Genomic DNA, 26,558 nt, shown 5'->3' with positions numbered 1-26,558 from the left:
AATGACCTTGATTATTGAGCTTCTTAGGAAATTAAATTGGATGCTGAGAATGTTGATAAAGGGTTTAATACTGGTGTTCACTTTGACAAGCATACCACAGATCTCCCTTTGACAGGAGATCCCAAGTGCAAAGACAGTTTTAGTTTGGACTCATTATCTGGTAACAGGGAAGATCAACAAACATCCAACTACCTCCTGGGAGATAGAACTTATGGGGAAAGACCCTAGATAGCAGAGCAATTTACTCCTTTCGGGGTGTTTGTTGGGAAGGTTACTAAAGCCTCTGTCCCCCAGGCTCATGGTCTCTCTCTTCCTCTCCACCTGAGCAGTCAGACCTCAGCTGCTGGCTTCAACCTCTTATGAACATAACTGAGGAGACTGGCACTGTCTCATGATAACTCATGATAATCTCATGATATCTTCTCATGATAAAGGTAAGAGGAAGTCTTTTGCTCCCTCCTTCTAGAGTCACAACATAGCAGGCACTCGCTGACACCAGGCTAAAAAAACAAGTAATGACTTTACAAGTAAAGACTCTAGGATTTTAGAGCTCATTCGGCCCACGGCTTACAGTGTTTCTCTGAATTCCCTTGGAAGCCCTGTTCTTCTGATTAAAAAGGTAATAACTAATCTTAGCCTAAAAAATATTGAAGGGACGGCTAATGTAAATTTGGGTAAAGCTTAAGGATTAATAAAAACCCTTTTCCTGTAAGGTACTTCATTTAATCCTCTGCTATGAAGCAGGTATTATTATCATCCCTTTTAATAGATTCAAAGAAAGGAAAGAAGAATTAACATTTATTATGCAACTTAATAGGTTTCACACATCAAACCAAGTGTTCTAAATACTTTATCCCGTTTAATTTCACCACAGCTCCATTAGGTGAATATTATTATTTACATCTTCTAAATGTGAAGAAATAGAAATTAACGTGAGTTAATCTGCCCCGGTGACATTGCTGTTAATAATAGATTGAGATTCTACCTTGGTCTGGTATTGCCAAATCCACTAACCCCCTTGTTTTACACAATGCTAACTCGAGAAATCGAGAGCCATCCAGTCTAGACTCCTTGTCTTTCCAGAATGCACATGAACAAGGTTTCCCACGACACTCTGGCCACGTGGGGCTGGCCTGGCTGGAGACGTAAGAAGGAAGATGCAGATACGATGTGGAATGTGATTTGGAGACACTGAGGCCGGTGTGGATTCATGAACAGATGTCAGCCTGGGCAGATTTCTGGGGATGACACTGAAGTGCTCTTACCTTGCCTCTGCCCTGTGCAACATGTGTAGTAACAACTTGGAATAACAAGGTGCTAATATGTGGATATAAGTTTCACTCTCTTCGAACCATAAAATCCACTGTGTCATCTGTCCAGGATATGGACACCATCACTCTGCCCACTTCTGTTCTCCTAGCTAATGCCCATTTTTCAGATCTTAGCTTAAATATGACTTCCTCTAGGAAGCCATTTCAGAATCCCCTAATCACAAACTGTGCCAGAACCACATGGTGTATAATCTTACAACGCACTTCTTCTTTATAGCACTTAATCATAGTTTTATTTACCTAAATATAATGGCATACATATAAAAGATATGTAATATATTGTAAATCATTAATACAAATATAAACATACCAGATTCTTTAACAGCTTCTCTCTTTAGGATATACAACTACTTGGCACAACTGTGCCATTTTGATCACCATTGTATGTGGTGGGGCTTAGCCCTTAATCGATACAAAATAAAGGTGAGGTCTTGCAGAAAGGAAGTTAAGATGTAGAGCCACAGATTGAAAATTTTTTAAAATGTCAATCTCAACAACCTAAAGCAGTGAACCAATGTTGAAGGAATGATGATGTAAGCAACTGATAAATTTTCGAACACTGTATCTGAAACTAATGATGTACTCAATGTTGGCTAACTGAATTTAAATTTAAAAAAAAGGAAGGATGAGCATGTTCTGCTTCTCTGAAAATGAAAAAAAAAATGCTTGGACTTTTAGCGTCCAAGTCTGAGGAGACTATCAAAACAATCAAACACAACAAGTGGATTAATCTAATTTTGATCAGACTGAAGAAATAGCCAATGGACCCAGATCTTTTTAAACTTGACCATCCCTGTGATCTGCCCCATGCAGTACACTTCTAAGCAAGTTATTTAAAATGAGAGCATTTCCAGGGCTAAAACTGTAAGACATATCAAAACCATGTCATTTGAGGAATACCAAAAGGAAACTGGGAAGACAATTTAGGGCTACATGATAAGAGCTCTTAGTTCCTGAAGTGTTTCATGGAGAAATTGCCCAATGGTAGAGAAAAGAATGAAACATAGAAGTTACAGAGGCAGGCTTCAGCCATTGCAAGAAAAATCTTTTAGGGAATGATACCATCCAACAACGAAGCAAGTAAGTCAGGAGGTAATGACATTCCCTAGGCTTTGAAGGTGACCTGATGTTCAGATATTGTATGGAAGATTCAAGCTATCTGACAGAGGACTAAACTAGGCAATTTCTGAGGTCCTCTCCAGCACTAAGAATTCATGACCTATAGATAACTCTATTATAAATATTTTATTATAGATCCTGGAGAGCACCATTAAAATGACAGAAGTAAGGTTATCGTAAAACTCCAAAGTCATCATTAGTACAAAGATTCCAAAGCCCTCTATCAGATATAAGTGGAAAACTCGCCCCTAGCTGTGTTTGTTGTAGCTTTCTACATGTTATGTTCCTGAGTGGCAGGATTTTTTCCACAATGCATCCCTAATGTTGGTTACCAAGTTTTCCGTGAGGGTTCTTAAATAGGTGATTGGATTATGAAATCATCTTAAAAGTGAAAGACAAAATGACAAAAAGTGTAATGACATGCTTTTCATAGTATATTTATCCATGCAACATATATTTATCGAATGTCTACAATGCATACATTAGGCTTGGTGATATGGGAGATGAAAATGTAACTAAAGGTAGATGGCTGCTCTTGAACTTACGAATACTAATGATCATAGGGGAAGGGAGGGGGAAATGAATAGGAAGAAATCAGAGAGGGAGACAAAACATGAGAGACTCTTGACTCTGGGAAACAAACTGAGGGTTGTGGAAGGGGAGGTGGGTGGGGGATGGGGTAACAGGGTGATGGGCATTAAGGAGGGCACGTGACGTGATGAGCACTAGGTGTTATACACAACTGATGAATCAATGAACACTACATCAGAAACTAAGGATGTACTATATGTTGGCTAATTGAATTTAAATTAAAAAAATAATAGTGATCTGTTATTAGGCTGCTCTTGCTATGGACTATGCATTGTAGTAGATATTTTACATAATGATCTCTTTTAACCCAAACAACTACCCTCAGAACTAAGTATAATTATTATCCCCATTTCTCAAATAAAGAAACTAGAAATTATATATTGCCTAGCATCACAGAGCCAGGACTTGGGATTATGCAAACCACATCATTTAATTTCAAAACTGATCTCTCACACACTGATGCACACTGCCCCTACTCCTCATGTTTTAATAAAATGTTGAATATGACAGATGACATTAGAAATCATTCGGAGCATGATTGAAGTTCAGAAGAGGAACAGAATGAATAAGCGTTCATGCCCTAGGTGCTCTGAGTGTTTGTGACAGTCTAATTACATTTCTCCCTATATTTGTGACACAGAGCTGGGTCTATGTGGTTGATTTATCCTGGAGTGGTGCTTCTGGATTAAGATTTTTTTCTTTAAAGCTCATGAATCGTGGATCACTACATCAAAAATTAATGATGTATTGTATGGTGACTAATATAACATAACAAAATAAAATTAAAAAAATAAAGCTCATCATAAATAATGTTGAAATTGGGCAAATTGAAACAAGATTACATGTCCCCTGTTTTCCTTCTTGAATATGAGTTGATCTTAGGAAAACAGTGGAATGGATACCCTTTGAGAGTTATGTCTGTTCATCCCCAGGTTTTCAAGGAAGGAAGAAATCCAAGAAGCTGGATTTCCCTTTAGCTCCTTAGAAGAGAAGAAAAATAGATGGAGACTGACTGTCTCTCCTATTTATCCCTAAACTCACAGGAAGGATTCTTAGATCTCCAACAGCTTATGATCACATATTTCCCCATACCGCCACAAGCCAGGAGGAGCCCTATGATGAAACTTTCTGTTTCCTTCAAGTCCTGCCCTTCTCCTGAATAGATATGGATAGAGAGACCAGGAGACGGAGGGCTTTGTTTTCTGAGGTTCATCCCTGAAACTGTTGATCTCAGACCAAGCGAGCTCTTTGTCCATGGCATTGTTTTCTTTCTTCATTTTCCATCCTTTGACTAGCTTTTCAGTGTTACATCCATATATATGTGAGTCAATACCTCAGGAGGCATTGTGTGCAAATAAATGTATGAATGAATGAGTGAATGAATGAATAGCTTCCCGCTCTCACCTTAATGACCCCCGCTTTTAAGAATTCCTTGACACTTCTTGTGAATTTACTGAAAGAATTAATTTTCATTCCACTTCCACTAAAAATCATTTTGAAGGCCATAAACTTCCTCTGCCTCTTTTTCTCAAAAAATTCTTACACAATTTAGGCCAGCTCTTGAAACTTAGAAATTAAGTTGTAGATACTTATGTGAAGAGACTTGATTAAAGAGGAGGAAAAAAGAGAATTAGTTCTAATAATTCTAAGTTTCTAACTCCAGACCTGATTAGATTAGATCATGGCTCAGAGTGTGAACTAATATGTCGTTGGTTCGATTTCTCCTTCTGTCTTTGTAACTCTTGGCAGAGAAACTCTGTTAGCTCAATGATCTGGGGAAATCATTCACTGCTGATGGAATTTGTGTTCCTGGCCTATCCCACGCAACCAGAGCTCCGTGTCTTGTCCTTCCTTGGAGTCAGCCTAGTTTACACCTTGATTATCAGTGGGAATGTCCTAATTATAGAGACCATCCAGACAGAAGCCCGTCTACACACACCCATGTACTATTTCTTGGGCAGCCTCTCAGGAGTGGAAATATGCTACACCGCTGTGGTGGTGCCCCACATCCTGGCCAACATCCTACAGTCAGAGAAGACCATCACCCTCCTGGGCTGTGCCACTCAGATGATCTTCTTCATTGGGCTTGGCAATGCTGATTGCCTCCTCTTGGCCTCCATGGCCTATGACCGGTATGTTGCCATCTGCCACCCCTTGCAGTACCCCCTCACCATGACTTTAACTCTCTGTGTCCGCTTGGTCATGGCCTCTGTGGTCATTGGCTTGTTCCTGTCCATACAACTGGTGGCCTTCATCTTCTCTCTGCCATTCTGCCGGGCTCAGAGTATCGAGCACTTCTTTTGTGATGTGCCACCTGTGATGCGTCTTTTTTGTGCCCGCAGCCACATCCATGAACAGTCAGTGCTTGTGGCAGCCACACTGGCCATTGCCATGCCTTTCTTCTTCATCGCCACTTCCTATGTCTTCATTGTTGCTGCCGTGCTCAAGATCCACTCAGCAGCGGGGCGTCACCGGGCCTTCTCCACCTGCTCCTCCCACCTTTCTGTGGTCCTGCTGCAGTATGGCTGTTGCGCCTTCATGTACCTGCGCCCCAACTCCAGCTACTACCCTAAGCAAGATCAGTTCATCTCACTGGTGTACACTTTGGGAACACCAATGCTCAACCCACTTATCTACACCCTGAGGAACAGTGAAATGAAGGGGATTCTGGGGAGAGTTCTTACCAGGAATTGCCTCTCCCATAGCAAATAGGGGAGCATACAACCTTCAGGCAAGGGTTTGATTCCAGCTCATGCAAATCTCCATGCAACTGGGATTTCTCCCAGATAATGTTAAAAGTTATCTTTTAAAAATGGTATAAATTATCTGGATATCATGTTGCTATGTGTGCCAGAGACCTTTAAAATGCTTCTACTATTTCATTCAGTAATTCTCTTCTAGAAAGGAAATTAACAAATGAGCATAACAATAGAAAGTGACAAGTGTGACACTGCATCTCAGGTATCAGCTGGAAAGAGATGGCTCATTCAATAAATTTTGACTGAAAAAAATAATAAAAGGATTATATATAGAAGTATGAGTAAAGGAACCAATACGGGTGGCAACACACTTTCATCCTAGCAGTAGCAGGAAGCCATGATCATCCCTAGACCTCACAGACATAAGAGGGTACAGTATTATCAGAGACCTGTAAGATCTAGGTTTATTGAGAGAAAACACTTGGCAAGAACTGTGGGTTTAGGGGGAAAAAGCAACTATGGCCATGCAAGGAGAGAGCAGGGAGATAAATACCCCAATCTCTCTCTGCTTGTACCCTCCTAACCCTTGCTTTGTCTCCCATTGGCCAAACCCAGCTGGAGGCAAGAGAATGATTCAGTTCTCAGAAATTAGCCTTTTGGAGCAAGACAAGGCAGAAAAGGACGTTGAGAGTTAGGGGCAAACAGAGCATAACCAGAAAAAGGTTGTTTCCTATACAGTATTTTGTGTAGAAATGAAAATATGTTAACAATCCAATTTCCCCATAATAAAGTATGGGCTAAACAACTAATGTATGAAAGAATATTGTTCATACCCTCTGCCCCCTGATGCATGTCCTCCAACCAAGCTTTATTTTCTGGAAAGAGTAAAAGTAGCTTCCATGCTCAATTACCTTACTGAATTCCTGTTTTCCTGGTAATATTTTGTTATCTTGTCAGCTGTTTGGAGTTTTTAAGGGGATGATTTTTTTGTGTCTTTTTTAATATTCTCTATGTCATCTAGCATTTTAGGTAGTAATTGACTTCTCAGTAACAAGTACATTTATCAGTGGTATTCTACAGTCAATAATCCCTAATTAGGTATATAATTAAAACAGTGGTTTTCATGCAAGTTTACAGACAGGCAATGAAAAAGTTTTGTGGAAGAGCACAGGCCCTGGGTTTGCCTCTTTCTACCTGTGTGATAAGGAAAAAAAAAAATCACTTAAACCCTCTGTGCCTTGATTTCATTTTCAATCACATGGAGATTACAATAAACCTATCATTTAAGGATAAAATGAATGAATACAGGTTTTATAATGAGCCCTATAAATATATATCAACTATTATTGTCTTACTATTGCTACTATTACTGCTATCGTTATTTGGGGTACACAGAGGTAAAATAAAGGGAAAGAATTGGAGAGAATATCTTCACAGGTGATGTTACGGCCAGTTCCTGCAGCATCTTCTCTACACTCCTTGGAATGTTCTGCTGAGCTCATCAAATAGAGTTTATTTGAGTTCTACACCATTTTCAGCCTTCAGGGGGATTAGCAGTAACAATGAAAGGTAAATTTACCTGAGAGAAATCTTTCTTTTTGAGATTTACCAAAAATTTAAGTCATTTAAGATACTTTGAGATGGGAGAATTGTATTTTAATTTGTAATTTTTGTAGTAGTAATGAGTGTAATGATTTTAAAGGAAACTTTTCCCATTCTACCTAAACCTATTGAAATGATTAACAAAATACATATACTGTAGTAACTTTGGGCTGCTATAACAGAATACTGTAGACTGGGGTGGGGGGGAAGCTTAAATAGTAGCATCCAACTCTTGGTTTTGGCTCAGGTCATGATCTCAGGGTTTTGAGACTGAGCCCCACATCAAGCTCCACACTCAGCAGGGAATTTGCTTAAGGTTTATCTCTCTCCCTCTGCCTCTGCCTTTCCCCTGCTCACATGTGTGTTCTCTCTCTCTCTCTAAAATAAATAAATAAGGAAATAAATAAATAAATAAAATCTTAAAATAAAGAAAAAAACTATGGTAAGTTCTCCATAAACATGAAGCAGAGAAAACTTACAGTTGTTAGTAAAGATTGAAGCCATGAGACCTACAGGCAAACTGGGAGTTTCATGCCACTGACCTAAAGTACCAATTAATTATTGATATAAAGCAAACTGCTCCAAAATTTAATTGTTTGAAACAATAACTACTTATTAATGTTCACGATTATATGGTATGGTTTGGCTGGGCTCAACACAATGGTTCTTGTGTTCTGTGTTTGCTAGGGTCACAATAGTTGCATTAGGCTGGGACTTTGGCTGGGGCTGAATTATCTAAGACGGCTTCATTCACATTGTTGATGTTTTGGGTGTTGGTTGCACCTTTCTCTCTCTCCACATGGTATTTCACCATTTAGGGGTCCCGCACGAGCTTCTTCATACAGTATGTGGATCCAGAGATTGAAAGTAGAAGGTACAATGGTGCCTGGGTTGGTTCTGTCTGTGAAGTGTCTGCCTTTGGCTCAGGTCATGATCCCAGGGTCCTGGGGTCAAGCCCTGCATTGGGCTCACTGCTGAGCAGGAGGGTCTGCTTCTCCCTCTCCCTCTGTGCTCTCTCCCTCTCTCTCAAGTAAGTAAATAAAATCTTTAAAAAAATAAAATAATAAAATAAATAAAGTGGAAGCTACAAATGTCTTGTGGCTATGCTAGCAAGTCCTAGACCTTCATTTCTGTTTCATTTTATCATGGAGGAGGAGGAGGAAGAGGGTGATAGTGAAAATGATGGTGATAATGACAGCCGAACCCTACATGATCACTTACATGGTTTGGTTCATTTATCCTTTCCAAAACCTTAGGAGAGGAATATCATTATTATCCCCAATTCACAGATAAGGAAACTGAAGCACGGAAAGTTTAAATTACTATCCAAGGTAAAAAAAAAAAAAAAAAAAAAAAAAAAAAAACAGTAAGAGACATAGCCCGGGATCAAACCCAGGCAATACAGCTTCTGAGGCCACACATTTTTAATCAAAGATGGTCTAATGCTCTTCCCAGAACTGTAAGTGCTCAGTGCCCAGTGCCCAGTGCCCAGTGAAGCAAACAGCAAGGAGACTGTGTTACTTGAGACGCGGGGTGAAACAGAGAGCAACAGACGGTGGTATGGTAGGAGATAAGACAAAAGATGGCACGAGATAAGATAAGAAATTACACAAAGTCAAAATCATGGAGCAATTTATAGACCATAGTAAGAACTTTGATTTTACCCTAAGTAAGATGCTAGGTCACCGAAGAGATTTGAGCACAGTGGAGCATTATCAGGCTTACATTTTAAGCGAATCACTCTGCCTGCCGAGTAGAAAATCTGCTATTTTAGAGGAAAGAGGAAGGGATCAGAATCTTATTAGGCATCTATTGTAACAATCTAGGCAAGTCATCATATTTTGGATGTCTTTTGAAGGTAAAACCAATAGAATTTTAAACAGACTGGATGTGGGGTGTGAGTGGAAGAGGGGAGTAAAGGATGACTCCAAATTTTTTTGACCCATAAAAGTGGAATAATGAGATGCCATTTACTAAAACTGAGAATCCTATGAGAAAATAAAATTTAGTGCAGAAAATCAAGAATTGTGTTTTGGGTATGTTGCATTTGAAATATATTTTGGATATCTAGGTCAGAAGAAAGGTGGTTGGTACCATCATAAATTCACAATGATCAACACGTGGGTGGTACTTCATTACACCTCCCTGTCCTTATTTGCATCCTCCTCACTCTCTGTGGCTGGATTCTCTTTATTGTCCTGACACCCAAATGTCGGTGCTCCCCAGGGCTCAGTCCTTGGTCTTCTTCTTTCTGACTTCACTCACCTCTTAAAGTAGTCTCGCTTGATACCATGGTTTTAATATAGTTGTAAATGTGGGGACAGAACGAGGGGACGCAGCGGAGGCAGGCCGGAGCCGCCGCCGTGGCCATGACCCGCGGTAGCCAACGCGAGTTCGCCCGCCAGAAGAATCTGAAAAAGCGGAGCGCCTCGGTTAAGAGAAAGCGCCGAGCTGACGGGCTTTGGGCGGCCGCCCGCAAGCGGAGGGACTCGGAGATCAAGCAGCAGAAGCAGAAAAACGCAAACGAGAAGGAGGAACCCAAGTAGCTTTGTGGCTTCGTGTCCAACCCACTTGGCCTTCGCCTGTGTGCCTGGAGCCAGTCCCACCACGCTGGCGTTTTCTCCTGTAGTGCTCACGGGTCCCAGCACCGATGGCATTCCCTTTGCCCTGAGTCTGCAGCGGATCCCTTTTGTGCTTCCTTCCCCTCAGGTAGCCTCTCTGCCCCTCGGCCACGCCTGGGGGCGAGGGGGTTACCCCTTCCCAGTGTTTTTTATTCCTGTGGGGGTCACCCCAAGGTATTAAAAGTAGCTTTATAATTTCAAATATGTATATATATATATATATATTTGTAAATTTTTATATATGTAAAATTACCACAATTGCCTGGCATAGATTAATCATTCAGAAATTATTAGCGTTATTAGCTATTACCCCTACGCTGGAGCTACAGCCCACAGCAGATTTCATGATATTAAGCTTGGGCCAGTTTGTCATTGCATTACTGTGGAGTGTGCTTGATGATGTAGTATTAAACTTGTCGTGGTTGATTCGACTGAACTCCAGAAACTGGGACTTTATCAAGGAGTCCCCATAAAAGGCAAATAAGTCTGTAAAGATCATTGATATTGTGTTTACCATAATTGAGTTAATTAGATACCATCATTGGCAAATAAGATGCATGAACTTTTCATAGCTGATTTCTATAGAACTTTTCCTGATGTTTTAAAACGATACGTTGCACTTTAAAAATATTTATTGTGGGGACGCCTGGGTGGCTCAGTTGTTAAGCGTCTGCCTTCGGCTCGGGTCCTGCTCCCGGGTTCCTGGGATTGAGCCCCACATCAGGCTCCCTGCTCCCAGGGAAGCCTGCTTCTCCCTCTCCCACTCTCCTTGCTTGTGTTCCCGCTTTGCTGTGTCTCTCTCTGTCAAATAAATAAATAAAATCTAAATATATATATATATTTATTGTAGTTCTAAAAAAATGTACTATGGTAAGAACAGAACATGAAATTTATCCTCTTAAAAAATATGAAGTGTACCATACATCATAATTACCTTCTAAATCATACAAAAATATCCATGTAAATGGAGCACAGGGCAATAAGAAAGTGTATAGGATGACTAAAGAAATCAAATCATCTAAGTTAGCAATATATTTATCTGAAGTCGTAAAAAATAAAAATAAAAACACATTAAATGTCCAATATCAGGGAATAGTTTAATAAATTGTGGAACATCAATACTACTGAGTAGTCACAAAAAGTATAAGAGTGAATATGACATTTAAAAAGGAAGACCCTGGGGCGCCTGGGTGGCTCAGTCAGTTAAGGGTCTGCCTTCAGCTCGGGTCGTGATCCCGGGGTCCTGGGATCAAGCCCCACGTCGGGCTGCCTGCTAAGCGGGAAACCCTGTTTCTCCCTCTGCCGGCTGCTCCCCCTGCTTGTGCGCTTGTTTTCTCTCTCTCTCTCTCTCTCTCTCTCTCTCTCGCTCTGACAAATAAATAAATAAAATCTTTAAAAATAAATAAATAAAAATAAAAAGGAAGACATTTAGGAGCACCTGAGTGGCTCCTGATTTTAGCTCAGGTCATTATCTCTAGGATCAAGGCCTGGTCAGGCTCCACACTCAGCGGGGAGTCTGCTTGAAGATTCTCTCTCTCCCTCTCCTTCTGCCCTCCTTTCGTGCACTCTCTCTCTCTCTTTAAAATAAATAAATCTTTTGAGAAAGAAAGGGAGGGAGGGAAGGAAAGGGAAGAAAAAAAGGAAAAAGAAAAGGAAAGGAAAGGAAAGGAAAGGAAAGGAAAGGAAAGGAAAGGAAAGGAAAGGAAAGGAAAGGAAAGGAAAGGAAAGGAAAGGAAAGGAAAGGAAAGGAAAGGAAAGGAAAGGAAAGGAAAGGAAAGGAAAGGAAAGGAAAGGAAAGGAAAGGAAAGGAAAGGAAAGGAAAGGAAAGGAAAGGAAAGGAAAGGAGGAAGAAAGGAAGGAGGGGACATTTATAACCTACTGTTACATGGAACTATTTCAAGAGTGTAAAATATGTTCGTAGGAATGAGTTCATCTGAACAAATACATGCATTTGTGTGGGAGAAAAAAGGAAAACACGTCTGAAGACAGCCTCCATAAGCACTTACCCACCTGTTCAGTTACAAGAACCCACACAGACTTAAATGTCCATTGCCATGAATACAAAAGGCAAGCTGTCTTCACTCACATGGACTCTAGATATTTCGGAGTTTTATGGATTAATTTGATTTGCTTATTTTGGCATCAATGAAGACCTTTTCATGTGAACTCGCCTCTGCCCTGTGCTTTCCCTTCTCTTGCCCTGGCTGGCGTGTCATTTCATAGATGAGTTAAACTCCTCGCAGAGGTCTTCCGAGAACACCAAGTAAGTAGCCCCTGCACCCGACTTGCCTACAGCATCGCTTTCCTCCACTCTCTCTCCTATTGTCCTTACCCTGTTCTGCTTCTTTTCTAGAGCACCCACCCCTCCAGCACATTATTCAATGTGCTTATTCTTATTTATTGCTTATGATCTGTCTTCCTTCCTCCAAGAACACAATCTCTATGAGGACAAAATTGTTGTCTGCTTTGTACCCTGAAGATCCCAAGCATTGAAAATAGGGCCTGGCTGACAGCAGGAATTCAATAAGTATTGTTACATATTGAATAAAAATTTGTTATTGATAATGTACATAAAACAAGGAGGCTGAACCTGGCTAAAAGTTAATGGCAGCAATGATAAGAAGGTATGTGATTTTAAGTCCATGATGTCTGGAGGGAGGTGGAAAGGGAGAAACAAAGAAGAAAAACATGGTAAGGCAGAGTTGGAAACGTAACTATGACAACAACAACAACAACAACAACAAACACCTTTTAATGACTAAAAAAGTATCAGCAGAGAAAAAACTTGATCAAGAAACAAAAATAAGTAAGATAAGACAAAATGAAGTCAAAGATCAGAAGGAATATGGAAAAATCCTTCATAAGTTTTCTGCTTCTCAAGAAAAAGGTACCCACCATTCATAGAATTTTAGAGCTAGAAGGATCCAAGATGTCCATTGACTACCATACCTCACACCCCAGATGAGGAGCCCATGTAAGAACTTCAGTACTTGCTTGGGGTCAAGGTAACACATGGCAGAGCCATAGCTAGACTCCAGATTCCCAGGTGCCAAGGCTGGTGCTGAATTAGTGTATCACACAAGTTACATGAGCTTAGGCTGAGATGAACATGCGCATTCAACAATGTTCACTGGGACATTGTCTGGAACAGAACATCAGAAAGTTCCCTGGTGGGTACAAGAAAGGAATGAGGATACCCTCATGGAATTCCCCAGATAGTCATTGTCTACAATGACCACATAGCAGACTTGCCCAGTAATCTGGCTGAGTTGATCAAATTGGGAAATTTTCCTCAAATTCTTTCTCTAGTTGGGTTCAGTTTAAGGGGAAACCACTGGAGAAATTCCTCCTGTTTGGGACCCATTAATTTTAAAGACATTTCATAAAGGACACTAACCAATCTGACTAAATCAGGCAAGACTGGACTCTGAGTGTATGTAACAGAATCTATTTTTCTGTCGTTAAGGAAGAGACAGGCCTTCTAATGCAGAACTTGAATTAGGATTATTCCATAGTATCATCCTTCCAAAGGATATCTCTCTCATCCTGCTCCACCTTGCTCATAAATTTCTAAGAAGTGTCTCTTCTCCTGAATATTAGCATGTAAAGGACACTTCGATGTTTTTATCTGGACATTATGGCGGTATCATATACCATCTACTTGTCTTCTCCAGGGAATATTGTGCAACACAAAGTTCATGGATTTTCATTCCATTTCACCCTGTGAGAGTCGGTGAGCTCTCTAGGAGAGCTCCTTTATCTTCTATGGCAGGAACTCAACATCTCAGCAAAAAAGTTAACCTTCTCTTTAGTGAATTTCCTTAAGTGGCTGATGGAATGAAGCAAATTTCAAAGCGGTAAGGAAGCATCTCAAGAGACTTAATTCCTTTGGTTGATTTGATTTTGATTTTATTTTTAAAAATAATAATAAGAGACAGAAATTCCTATAATGTTTTACTATTGGGGAAGAACATTCATATATATCAATATTGAATTGTGGGAAAAAATGAGTTATCAGAGAGGGTGTTACTATCCACTTGTACATATGTAGAAATGTAACTCTGATAAAGCTCAGTATCGTATACCTAATAAGTGTAAAGCCATAATGAAATGGGCCTTTTGCCTTTTCTTTCACTATTTTCTTTCATGGGACCATCCTAAAAAGTATAGCATGAAACTCGCTTTTTTTAAGTAGCATTATTAAATCATAAGCAATTTAATGGTGCTATATGGAGGGGGAAAAAGTATTCCATGGTAAAAAGAGTTGGAAATTTTTCTGGTAAAATGAAGCTATTTGCTTTACAATAGGACCCCACAGAACTTTATTGTGTTAGTATGCATTGTGAATCTTGAGAGGAAGCGTGAATGTTTTCAATTTGCTCATAAAAACTCATTTCTGAAGCATCATGAAGAGCTCATGTTCTAAGGAACACAGTTTAAGAATTAGTTCCTCAAAATAAAGATTAAAAAAAAAAGAATTAGTTCCTCAAAGGATGCTTACATTCTTTTTCTTATGTGCCCTGTTCCCTTATGAGACTGAAGTTGGCAAATATGTCATAATTTTCCTATATCTATCCACATAGCTGAGTCCAAGACTTCAGTTCATAACAGGCACTCTAAGTGTTTGCTTGATTTATTTATGGATAGGGCACAGTGACCTTAGAGTTGAGGTGAAGAGGACATTTTCTAAAAGTTCACAGAAGGAGCACATATCTCTAGAATTGGGGAAAAATGAGGATCAAGGAAAGTTTTCTGGGGGAGATGTCACCTGATCTGAGCATGCTGAAAGAAGAGCAGGGTATGTCTAGGGAGTGGGAGAGGGCTCTCTGGTCCAAGGCAGCTGGAACAGATAATTGCAAAGTCCCCAGAGCAAGACCGTGGAAAGGAAATGAAAGGGTTCAGGAGAGCTGGGGTGGAGAGATCAGTAAAGAAAATGGGGAAAGAATAACTCCTAGAAATCGGGCAGAACACTTAATGCACGCAACTGTTAAGTCTCAGTATAACTCTGTAAGGTAACTAGAATGTAGCTAGAAATCTGAGATTCATAGAGGTGAAGTAACTTCATACGTGATTCTAAAACTAGTCCATGGCAGATCCAGAATTTGTACTCTTGTTGGGAGATCAAATATCTCCTAAAAGTGTAATTAACTTGATAATTGCGTGGTGGTGGCCATTAGGGGAAAGAGTTGGGGCAGGAGATGTATTGAAGAGTTCTCAAAATATTGGACAAAAGATGCTTCCCTTACTTGTGGGCACAGCGCTCGCCTAAGTCTGGGCATGCTTTTCAGCAACACTACCAGAGTCATACTAAGTATCCTTTCTGCCTGGATGTTTACACCCTTTACGTAAGTTAATCAGCCTTTGATGTAGGTGAAAAAGTGAGCTATAATGATAAACCTAGCCTCCACTCTCTGCTAACAGATTGTATGTGGATTCTGGCCTCACGTATGCCCATAACCGGCCATATGACTTTGGACAAGCTTAGTCTTGGTGGACCTCGGTTTTTGCATGTAGGATACAAGAGGATAAAACTGATGCCTCTCGAGTCCCCTTACAATTCCCAGATACAGGGATTCAACTTTCTGTATGTTTTATAAATGAGCACACATTTGACCTATGAGTGGATCTTGCTGTGCTTTCATGGTTCTCTGAATTTCCCAACATTATCAAACTTACTGGTTCAATAAGTAAATCACCAGTTTAATTACTATGCTTCCTACCATTCATTTGTCCACTGAATCTGTACTACCCAAGCCTTCCTTTGTAGTGGACGAATATAAACAAAATAACCTTTGGATTGAGAAAGCCAGAGTCTATGTGGGGCGAAGTCATTGTAGGATAATTGGGCTATAGAAGGAGCTACTGAGTGTCGGCTTTGAAAGGAAGTTTAAAAGGGCATGAGATTTAACTACAAAATAGTTCAATTTAGTTCAAATCAAATCAGTTGTGATAGGGATATACGGGTGAACAACACAGACATTCTTGCCCTTGTGGAGCTTAAATATGGCCCTGACTGGAATGTTCATCAGACCGGCGCTACCAGAGTGGAGTGCTGTAAGTATCAACTCCCCAAGGAAGGAACGCAAGCACCGGAAATCAAGCGGATTCACAGGTAGTGATGATAACAGGGTTGGAAGGTTCGCTGAGAATAGTAGACTGAAAAACCTTTGAAAGTGAACACTAGAGAGGAAAACCCTAATTTGTAAATACAAACTCCGATGTGTTTGGTTTTTCAATAGGCTATAGTCCCACCTTGGATATGTGTGTGAGTTTTTTCTTGAAATCACCTTATAGTGACTTGCCCTGGCATACGTCACTCTCCATACTACATGTCTTGCTTTATCTCCAAATTATGTTTTGCACCTAATCTTGGATGTTCTTATTTAGGTACAATGCTGCTCACTTGATGTTCATGTCTTAATAAGTTAGAATCATCTTTAAATGTTTTCTGGAATCCAGATCTATCGTATGTAGTTTTCATCATATATAATTAAAACTATTATACTGAGAGACACCTGGATGGCTCAGTTGGTTAAGCAGAGGCCTTTGGCACAGGTCATGATTTCCTGGGATGAAGTCCTGCATCGGGCTCCCTGCTCAGCGGAGAGCCTGCTTCTCCCTCTGCCTGCAAGTCCCCCTGTTTGTGTGTGCTCTCTCTCTCTGACAAATAGATAAATAAAATCTTAAAAAAAAAACTTTTTACTGAAATCTCTTTTTCATTTTGTTTTATTTTTCCCTATTTTCTCCATTACTCTTTTTATTATTCAAGGTTTAGCAGAGCAATGCAAGGCCTGGAAGGACTCAGCTCTGGAGGAACCTCACTATCCACTCTGGAAGAGATAAGAACCAAAGGGTAAGTATCCAAGGGAAACTCACCATTGTGAGAAAAGAGAAGGGAGGGCAGTTACAGTCATTGTTAATCTTTATAAATTCCGTGTAAGGCTCCATATTCACATCTCCAATCGCACATTAGAGCATGATTAACATAAAATTTAATTAGCAAATAAGGGGACTAGATGTCAAAACCAGATCTCATTGACTAAAAAACTCCATATGATTGACACTCCCAGCTTTCCTTCCCAGCACCATGTTGAAATACCAATGAATAAAGGAAATATGTTAATCTATTATATAATTGCCAAATTGCATATGTTCATTGTAAAATCTGTAAATACCGAAAAGTGTAAGTCATAAACAAAAAGATTTGCAATCCCATTCACCCTGCAATATCCATTGTTAATATTTTCAAAAGTGTTCTTTTATATTTTTATGAATGGATATCATTATTTTTAATGGAATCATGATGTAATGCTTAAAATATGCTTTTTCATGAGACTTCCTGAGCTTATTAAATATTTTTCTGCAACATCATTTTCAAATGATCGCTTGTCCCATCACATGGATATGCCACAATTAATTTAAGCATTTTCCTATTACTGATATTTTGGTTGATGCAGTTTTTACCATGATACAGAAAACCGTAATAATTTTATGCACCAACTCGTGGTTAGTTTATAAGAATAAATTCCTTAAAATAATATTGCTGAAGCAAAGTGCATGCATCTATTCAAGTCTTTTATTACATATCGCCAAAATTGCACTTCACAAATCTTTCTAGCACCTCATACTTCCACTAGCAATATTTGGGGATGTCTCCTTGCAACTTTAACAACAGCAGGGATTATCTTTTTTTCCACCACTGTCAGTTTGTAAGTAGTAAATATGATCTGATGTTGTTTCATTGTATATTTATTCGAATATTAATGACGTTGAATTTGCGTATTTGTAATCATTAGCATATTTCTTTTTTGAATTGCCTGTTCAGATCCTCTATTTGTTTTTCTAACGAGAGGTTTGTTTTTGCCGGATTATATAAAATTTCATCTCCTATCCAGTTTCCTTATTGTATTTTTGACCCACAGATCTTTTAAATTATACTTCTGTCAAAATATTCATAGTATTTTTATGGATTCTGCTTATTTGCTTGTAAATCATTTGCACTCAGAGGTCTGAAAAATGTTCACCTGCATTATCTTGTAGTTTTCTTCCTATTTTTTAAATATTTGAATCTCATGTCCATCACAAATAAATTTTGATGTATAATGCATTAGGAAGTTCATTTTTTAAATGATTCACCCATTGCCTTAAGTCCATATTAGGAAACTGATCCTCTCTAATTGATTTGAATAGTGACAATAGCAAATATATATTAATGTGTGCTCTGTGCCTGGACTGTTCTAAGTACTTTTACAAAATAATTCATTTGAGTCTCACAACAACCTGAGAAGTAGGTGCATGTATTTTCAGATCCATTTTACAGGTGATAAAACTGATGCACATAATAGACAGAGGTAATATAACACAGTGATTAAGACAAGAGACACTGGAGCCAGCCCATGTTTAAGTTCTCATTCCAACACTTGTTAGCTGTGTGACTTTGGGCAAGTTACTTACCCTCTCTGTGCCTCAATTTCCTCATCCATAAAGCGGGTATAAAAGCCCCTTTTTAGAGGCCCATTGTGAAATGAATTAAGAAATGAAAAGTGCATAAATTAATGCCCGACCCAATGAGTGCTATAGAACACTTGGCTACTGTCAATGGTTCTTTCTGTTCTAGTGTGAGGGAGCTCTAGTGCTCTACGAATACCATTTTGACTTATAACATAGGGTATATTTTATAACATAGAATCATTTGTAATATATTTTAATGTCTCATGATGCAAATTTTGTTCTATTGTGGCACTCTTTTTATTTTCTTAACATTCTCTTGTTTATTCCTCCAGGGACTTTGATAGGAATTACACAGAAATCGCACCTTACTTCAGAGCCAATTAATACTAAAATATTGGGTTTTCCATCCAGGCACATCTGTGCCAAGCTTAGCGGTTTTCTTCAAGTAGTTTCTGCTTGTTACTTCTTAGGTATATTCACTGGTGTGTTATTTTTCACCCATTTATTTTGGTGGTTGTTTGAGGGAAGGGTACTTTCTAACTAACATCGATAGAAACAGAAAGCCCTAACATCCAAAGCGTGAACTACATACTTACATTAATCATTTTACTTGAACTTAAAATATTCCAGTGGCCATTTATTCATCAACCTTTTGCTATAAAGCCAAGGGCTTTGAGTTTGTATCACCTGAAATCAAAGCCTTTCTTTTCAAGTATCACATATTAATTCTAGCTTTAGTTTTTGTAACAACAGAGTGAACATTTAGATCCATCATGTCAAATACGAATATTAAATTATTCCAATTTTCCCCGTCTTTCATTATGGTCCAGCTCACACATTATTCCACAAAAATTTTTAGCAACTTGTAATTATCAAACATTCAATTGTTAATTTTCATCATTTATATTCACATAACATCTTACTAGATTTTGTAATACTTAATAAAATTACATAATTACAACATGAATACAAATAATATAAGTTCTTTTGGGGAAAATCTAACCAACTTGTAGACATACAATTCAAGGCATAGTTGTAAAAATGCTCAGACATAGGAGAAGAGCTATAGGCCCCTTGTGTTCAGTATATCGTGGGCATCATTTGGTATGTTGAACAGAGGAAATGAGGAGTTTGGTTAATCTGACACTGCAGTTCAGTGAAGATTATTAGCTAAGAGACCCTCTGCTACATGTCATTTGGAACTCTCGTGAATATCTTATTGGTCCAAATTTTTCAATCGGTTCTGTTGTGTTTTCAGTTAGAGAGTCAAATCTAAATTCTGTCTAACTTCTGTCTCCTTGCATTGGCTAGATCACAAAACACACAATGCTAAACTAAAGTAATGCTAGCCTTCCTGTGTCACTGTAGGTGTGCTTGGTGGATTTATTATGTAAATATGAGGCTCCGTCTTTAATAGAACATAAACTTCATTTTAACTTGTTTTCAGAAATTAAATATTTTCTTTTCTTATTTAAGCTATTTTATCTTATATGCTTGCTCACAGTTTCCTTTGTTTGAGCCTTTTGTTCTCTGTACGATATTTACTTTTTAAATCAGATCATTGGGAATGGATATGCTGAGTTTTATTCTACTGATGATCATTGTTCAGAAATATATGTTTGAATAGATATTTCTCTGATTAGTCACATCTAAATGAAATATCTCTTGAATCCTTCCTTATACAGGTTGAGGAAATTAGTTCATGATTATTTTATTTCTCCCATCCTTCCTTATCAATTTCCCAATGATATAATTCGTAGTTTTGAATGTGCAGAGTTATTTTAAATTTTGCATTTTACATTATGCATGTTTTCAAGAACTATCCTTGGAATTTTTTTGGCTTATAACAATATTTGCACTAACCATTTAGTGTTAAATATATATTTTACTCTTTGGTTTTTCAAATCGAGGTTTTACATTACGACTTCCCCAGTCCTGGATTATGTATGCTGATTAATCGCCCGGCAACCAGGAGTCTTTGTTGAGGAATTGTTTCCATTGTATTTAGAAGGACATACTTCCTAAGCCCTTGTAAGTTCTGTCTGTTGCTTTTGAACATAAATCACTAAAACCTGGGTACAGAATTCTTTCACATCAATTTGTTTTTCTTAAAACTGTAGACATTACTTTATTGCCTCTTGGGTTGCCTGGGTGGCTCAGTTGGTTGGGCGGCTGCCTTCGGCTCCGGTCATGATCCTGGAGTCCCGGGATCCAGTCCCGCATCGGGCTCCCTGCTCGGTGGGGAGTCCGCTTCTCCCTCTGACCCTCTTCCCTCTCGTGCTCTCTGCCTCTCATTCTCTCTCTCTCTCAAATAAATAAATAAAAAATCTTAAAAAAAAAATAAAAAAGAAAAGAAAAGAAAAAAAGAAAAAAAAAGAAAAATCGTCATAAGCTGAAGGTGCTTAATTTATAGGTACTTTTCCCTTCCCAGATGCTTTTAAAGCTCTTTTCTTATTCTCTTGCATGTTCTAATATCTATTTCAATTTTGTTATTGCATTTTTTGTCTCCTTATTGTCTTTTCTTATCTCTGGCAGCTCCACCTTAATTTTTCCTTACTCCCTACGGTCCCCTTCTATGTGAATCTGTCTAAGTCCAGAAGTTTAGGTCCATAACTGGAAATTAGGAAAAAATATGCAAAGGAGAGGAAATATATAAAAAGTATATTATCAGGAGGATTGGAATAAAAGGTGTTTGGCCAGTTTTATATGAGCCAAACTAACTGGATGAGAAGTGAGCTCATGAATAAATTATAGCCCAGCCATAAAATGGAATAGTATAAAACAACAAAAAGAATAAAGTCTTGGTACTCAAATAGCAAGAATAACATTTGCAGACACAATGTTGAAGCCAGTTACAATACAGTACATACTTTATCATTACATATATGAATTGAAACATAAACTGATCTGCAGTGACAAGAGTCAAAAGAGTAGTTTACCTTTGTGAGGTAGAAAGACAGGAGACAGGAGAGATGCTTGTAGGGTTACTGGAATTTGTTCAATTTGTTCATCTTGGTCATGGTTCTACTAGTGTATTTACTGTGTAAAAAAAAAAAAATCAAGCTGTACCCTCAGGATTTGTGAGCTTCTCTGTATATTACATTTCAATAAGAATGTTTACCCAAAAAGTGAACACATCCATTCGTCTCATTTTGAAAATATCTACAACTACACAACTCTTTGATTAAATACAAGCAAAGAATTAGCCCTTGTAAATTAGATATAAAATACCAGAGTAAAAAAAGACACTTCACCAAGAATATCTACATGTCTTTTGCACCAGAGACTTCTACAGATGAGTATCTATCCGATCATTTATGAAGGTCTCCATGGGAAAATATACCATACCCTCTAGTGTGAATTCATCCCAAGCACTGAAACTGGAAGGTGGACACTAAATGCTAAATCAAAGATCAAATTAAAATGTTTGCTTTTCTTCCCACAGTTCAGCACTTCCTGCTCTTCCTTTGCAGGAGACATGTTTGCTAGGAGCCCTGTCCTCAACCAGTCCTGCCCCACTGAGTTCGTGTTCCGCGTGTTCACCGCCGTCCCTGAATTCCAGGCCCTCCTCTTCCTCCTCTTCCTCCTGCTCTACTTGATGACCCTCTGTGGCAACACAGCCATCGTCTGGGTGGTGTGCACACGCAGCTCGCTCCGCACCCCGATGTACTTCTTCCTGTGCAACCTGTCCTCTGTGGAGATCAGCTACACCACTGTGGTCGTGCCTTTGATGCTTTCTAACATTTTGGGAGCGCGGAAGCCCATTCCCCTGGCTGGCTGTGGGGCCCAAATGTTCTTTTTTCTCACCCTTGGCGGCGCTGACTGTTTTCTCTTGGCAGTCATGGCATACGACCGCTACGTGGCCATCTGCCACCCGCTGCACTACACCCTCATCATGACCCAGAAGCTGTGCGTCCAGATGGTGGTGTGCGCCGTGGGGCTGGCGCTCCTCCTCTCCCTGCAGCTCACATCCTTAATCTTCACCCTGCCCTTCTGCGGGCACCGCCGGGAAATCAACCACTTCCTCTGCGACGTGCCCCCGGTCCTGCGGCTGGCCTGCGCTGACATCCGCGTGCACCAGGCCGTCCTCTACGTGGTGAGCATCCTCGTGCTGACGGTCTCCTTCCTGCTTATCTGTGTCTCCTGTGTGTTCATCACCTCGGCCATCCTGCGCATCCGCTCGGCGGAGGGCCGCCTCCGGGCCTTCTCCACCGGCTCCTCGCACCTCACCGTGGTCCTGCTGCAGTATGGCTTCTGTGCTTTGGTCTACCTGCGTCCACAATCTAGCTCCTCGGTGGACGCGGACCGTCAGTTTGCCCTGGTCTACACCTTCGTCGCCCCCCTCCTCAACCCGCTGACTTACACCCTTAGGAACAAGGACGTCAAAGGTGCCCTGAGGAATGCCGTCCTCCGTAAAGCAGCCTCTGAGGCCGACTGAGGCTTAAGGGGCCCGGGGTGGATGTCTGTCTGTTGCCATGACGATGAACTCTAAACCACAAACACGGAATTATAATACTTACTTCCCCCACACTTTGCAGTTGATAATTCTTTTGCTATATTTGCCCCCGTGTCCCCAGTCTGTGCTCATTTCCTTGAAGTGCTTCAGATAAGATTGGAAAATTTGGACAAAACTCTCAAGGCAGGAGCTCGAGTCTGCTGGCCCTACTTCAAAGGTTCACAGCTCCGTCAGGGCAATTGCTCCGTCAGGACCCCCTCATACGTGCTGTGAATACAGCCTCATACCTTCAGACGCCCCGCCTCCTGACCGGGCAATGACACTAAGATCTATCATAGAGACGTCGATCTAAGAGAAATATATTTTATTATTGTTTTAGATACTAGTGTATGGCAAACGGGAGCTTATTTAATGCATCCATTTCCTTCATTCCATACATCCCAACTGGTTGCCTTCATTGTCTTTCATTCCTCCATGCCAGGTAGCGGTCAGGACTTGGCATTCATTGACTCAGCACGTACAGTACGCCAGCCATACTGAAGGATGGAAGCTGCATCGCTTGATGCCACCACTGCCTGGATAAGCCATCCATGCTGCTGGCTTTCTCGAAGCTTTGCTCTTTCCTCACGTCTTTCCGTGCCTTCTTAATGGCTGCTATTCACAGGTCCACTCAACAGGTGGCGCCACTGGTCCTGCCACCGCAGCACGTCCTGCTGGCGGGTGGCGGTTCCATCCTCCTGCACCTGTGCCCTGACCTGACCACAGACAAACTTTCTGTAGAACCTCTGTGCTTCGCACAGCTGACGTCACGCTGCCCAACCTTCTCACTTACATCCTGCGGAACAATGAGGTAAAAAGACTCCGAGGACAGGGCTTCACCAGAAATGACCTGTTCCAGAACAGCTGGGGGAGGACACCACCTGTCCCGCAAGGGTCTGGGTCCAGCCCATGAAGCTGACTTTAGTTAGCAGCCCCAGAAGAGTGAGAGTGTCTGCCAGTGGACACTAAAACCAATCTAAGGAATTGGTATAACCTTTCTAAATGCCATAGGGCTGAGTCTCCCAAAGGCCTAAAAACGTTTCTTTTTTTAAAATAATTTTTATTGTTATGTTAATCACCATACATTACATCATTAGTTTTTGATGTAGTGTTCCATGATTCATTGTTTGTGCATAACACCCAGTGCTCCACGCAGAACGTGCCCTCTTTAATACCCATCACCAGGCTAACCCATCCCCCCACCCCCCCTCCCCTCTAGAACCCTCAGTTTGTTTTTCAGAGTCCATCGTCTCTCATGGTTCGTCTCCCCCTCCGACTTACTCCCCTTCATTCTTCCCCTCCTGCTATCTTCTTCTTTTTTTTTTCTTAACATATATTGCATTATTTGTTTCAGAAGTACAGATCTGTGATTCATCAGTCTTGTACAATTCACAGCGCTCACCATAGGGCCTAAAAACGTTTCTTTTCATTGATTCAATAATTCTTGTTCTAAAATCATAACCTCAAAAAATTAAGTCTAATGAAACTGAAACTATATGGCTGTTCCTTGTATTTATAAAATGAAAAGGTATTAAAATCTCACTTCCAATGTTGGTCACATGAATACAACGTACTTAAAATCGTATTTAAATTAATATTTAATAATAAAGGGCAATGTTTATCATTTTAACGGTAAGTGATAAGAGCTAAGTAAAAACCTGCATTTACAACAGGAGCCCAATTCTGTAAAATTACATGTGCAGAATAATGAATAGTAATGAATAGATGAGAAGCAGAAAGTCCATGCTTCTCATCTCTGATCTGTAGAATTATGGGTAATGTTTTTCCTTATTAATTTATTCATTTTTCCATGTTTTGTAAAATGAGGCTGTGTTACTCTCATAAGCAGAAAAATTATAATTTCTGAAAGGAATCTGAGGCTCATATAGATTTATTTGGCCTGTAAATTCCTAACACAACACGATCCTCCACCTTTCATATTTTTCCTAGGTGAGCACTTAATGTTTTAGTTACTTCTCTTCAAAACTACTGCTTTAGATGCCTTTAATTTTTTTTAAGATTTTATTTATTTATTTGAGAGAGAGACATAGAGAGCATGAGCAGGGAGAGGGGCAGAGGGAGCGGGAGAAGCAGACTCCCCACTGAGCATGGGGCCTGACTTAGGGCTGGATCCCAGGACCCTGAGATCATGACCTGAGCCAAAGTCAGACACTTAACTGACAGCCACCCAGGCTCCGTGATGCTTTTATTTTTTTACACTGATTTCACATGGGGACAAGGAGAAGGACTACAAAGGGCTAATTATTCTGGAAGTAGTCATGGGTTTAACAATGTATTAGAAATGCCTTTGCTTCCAACTGAATGCTGGAGGAAAGGAACAAAACCCTCTGGTTGGCAGGTTGCTTATCAACCTATGCAGGCCAAGCCACATTAGGACCGAATGAATCAATTACATGTACACACTGTGCAAGGCATTGTCCGGAATGCAAATACAAGGAAAGTTCCCAACTGTGTTTCCAGGCCTCCTTTCATTTTTATTTAATGTCACAAATCATATAGAAAATTAACTTGGAACCCAAAAAGAAGGTGAACTGTTACTCTATCAGGAAGAAGGCTCGAGAGCAATGAATTACTGGGCTCCCCTGGTTCCCTTTCTGGATAGCTTTTAGCTGAATGGAAGCTCCACCTTTTTCTTATTCTTTTTCTTTTTCTTTTTTTTATTAAACACTGCACTACATGCAATACAAAATGGGAATAACTTCCATTCCGTGAAATGACACTGCTTGCAAGTAACTTTGCTAGAAACATCATTTTATGTCTTCTTAAACTCTATCACTGCTATGTTGTCCCAGTGGATTTCTCCAACTCCTTTCTTACGGTTCAACCAGTGCATGAAAGGAAGGGTTAGCCACAGTGGTGAGAGTAATGTTTCCATGTAGGAATTCCTTCCCAGCATTTCTCAAAAAACAAATATTTATTTTTAAACCCAAATTCTGAGAAAAGTTAAATGGGAAATTAGGAAAATTGGAAAAGGTATCATAACTCTCCTGCAAGAATTAAAGCATAATAAGCAACACAGAGAGGCTACTGGTTCAAAGGAATCCACTCATGTCAAGAGGACAGCAAAAGCAGGAAACATGACATGCAGAGTCAAAGGTTAAGTTTACATTTTGAGAATGAGGACAAGAAGCACTGGGCAAGATACAGTCATGACCAGATCAGTCAGTCTTGTCGGTAGCTGTTTCCGTGTGTGAGTTCATGGCCCTGTCTGCTGCTAACAGTGAGTCATCCTTGCAAATAAAATAAATATTCATAAGTGTATATGCCTAGTAAACTTTATACAAATCCTATGAGTGATGTTCCAAAAAATAACACATTTTGGAAGCAAGTAAGTCCTTAGATTGGTGGTTTTGACATGTGATTCTGCACAGTGCTGTTAATGTTAATGGGAGATCCGAATGTTTCTTTATTCAGATACCACCCAGTAATGTTGACGGGTATTTGCCAGTGTTTGGGTATTTGCTGCAGTCCACAGTACTTGGTAGGTATTAATACATCTAGTATTTATAATTATTAAACCAATTTTAGATGTCTACTGTAATGAATAAAGAGGAAAAGAGTAGTGAGAATATTTTTTACATGGCTTAATTTCGTGCCTTCCTGGAAAATCCCAGGAATTCCAATTTTT

The 26,558-nt window shown here is 39.8% G+C and overlaps 3 protein-coding genes across 3 annotated transcripts; all 3 read left to right on the top strand.

Moving 5' to 3' along the window:
• The first annotated feature begins 4,808 nt into the window (after window positions 1-4,808).
• Window positions 4,809-5,753, top strand: LOC113913542 (olfactory receptor 10W1). Its single transcript, XM_027577853.2, has one exon. It carries the CDS (start codon window positions 4,809-4,811, stop codon window positions 5,751-5,753), a length of 945 nt encoding a protein of 314 aa, XP_027433654.2.
• Window positions 5,754-9,711: 3,958 nt separating this feature from the next.
• Window positions 9,712-9,888, top strand: LOC113915243 (small EDRK-rich factor 2-like). The gene has a single exon (XM_035723070.1). The coding sequence runs from the start codon at window positions 9,712-9,714 to the stop codon at window positions 9,886-9,888; it is 177 nt and encodes a 58-aa protein (XP_035578963.1).
• Window positions 9,889-21,892: 12,004 nt separating this feature from the next.
• Window positions 21,893-22,852, top strand: LOC113913543 (olfactory receptor 10Q1). Its single transcript, XM_035723140.1, has one exon. It carries the CDS (start codon window positions 21,893-21,895, stop codon window positions 22,850-22,852), a length of 960 nt encoding a protein of 319 aa, XP_035579033.1.
• The last annotated feature ends 3,706 nt before the right edge of the window (window positions 22,853-26,558 follow it).

The sequence above is a fragment of the Zalophus californianus genome, chromosome 11, assembly GCF_009762305.2.
Source record: "Zalophus californianus isolate mZalCal1 chromosome 11, mZalCal1.pri.v2, whole genome shotgun sequence".
Taxonomy (NCBI): domain Eukaryota; kingdom Metazoa; phylum Chordata; class Mammalia; order Carnivora; family Otariidae; genus Zalophus; species Zalophus californianus.
This window is presented reverse-complemented; position numbering and strand designations above follow the sequence as displayed.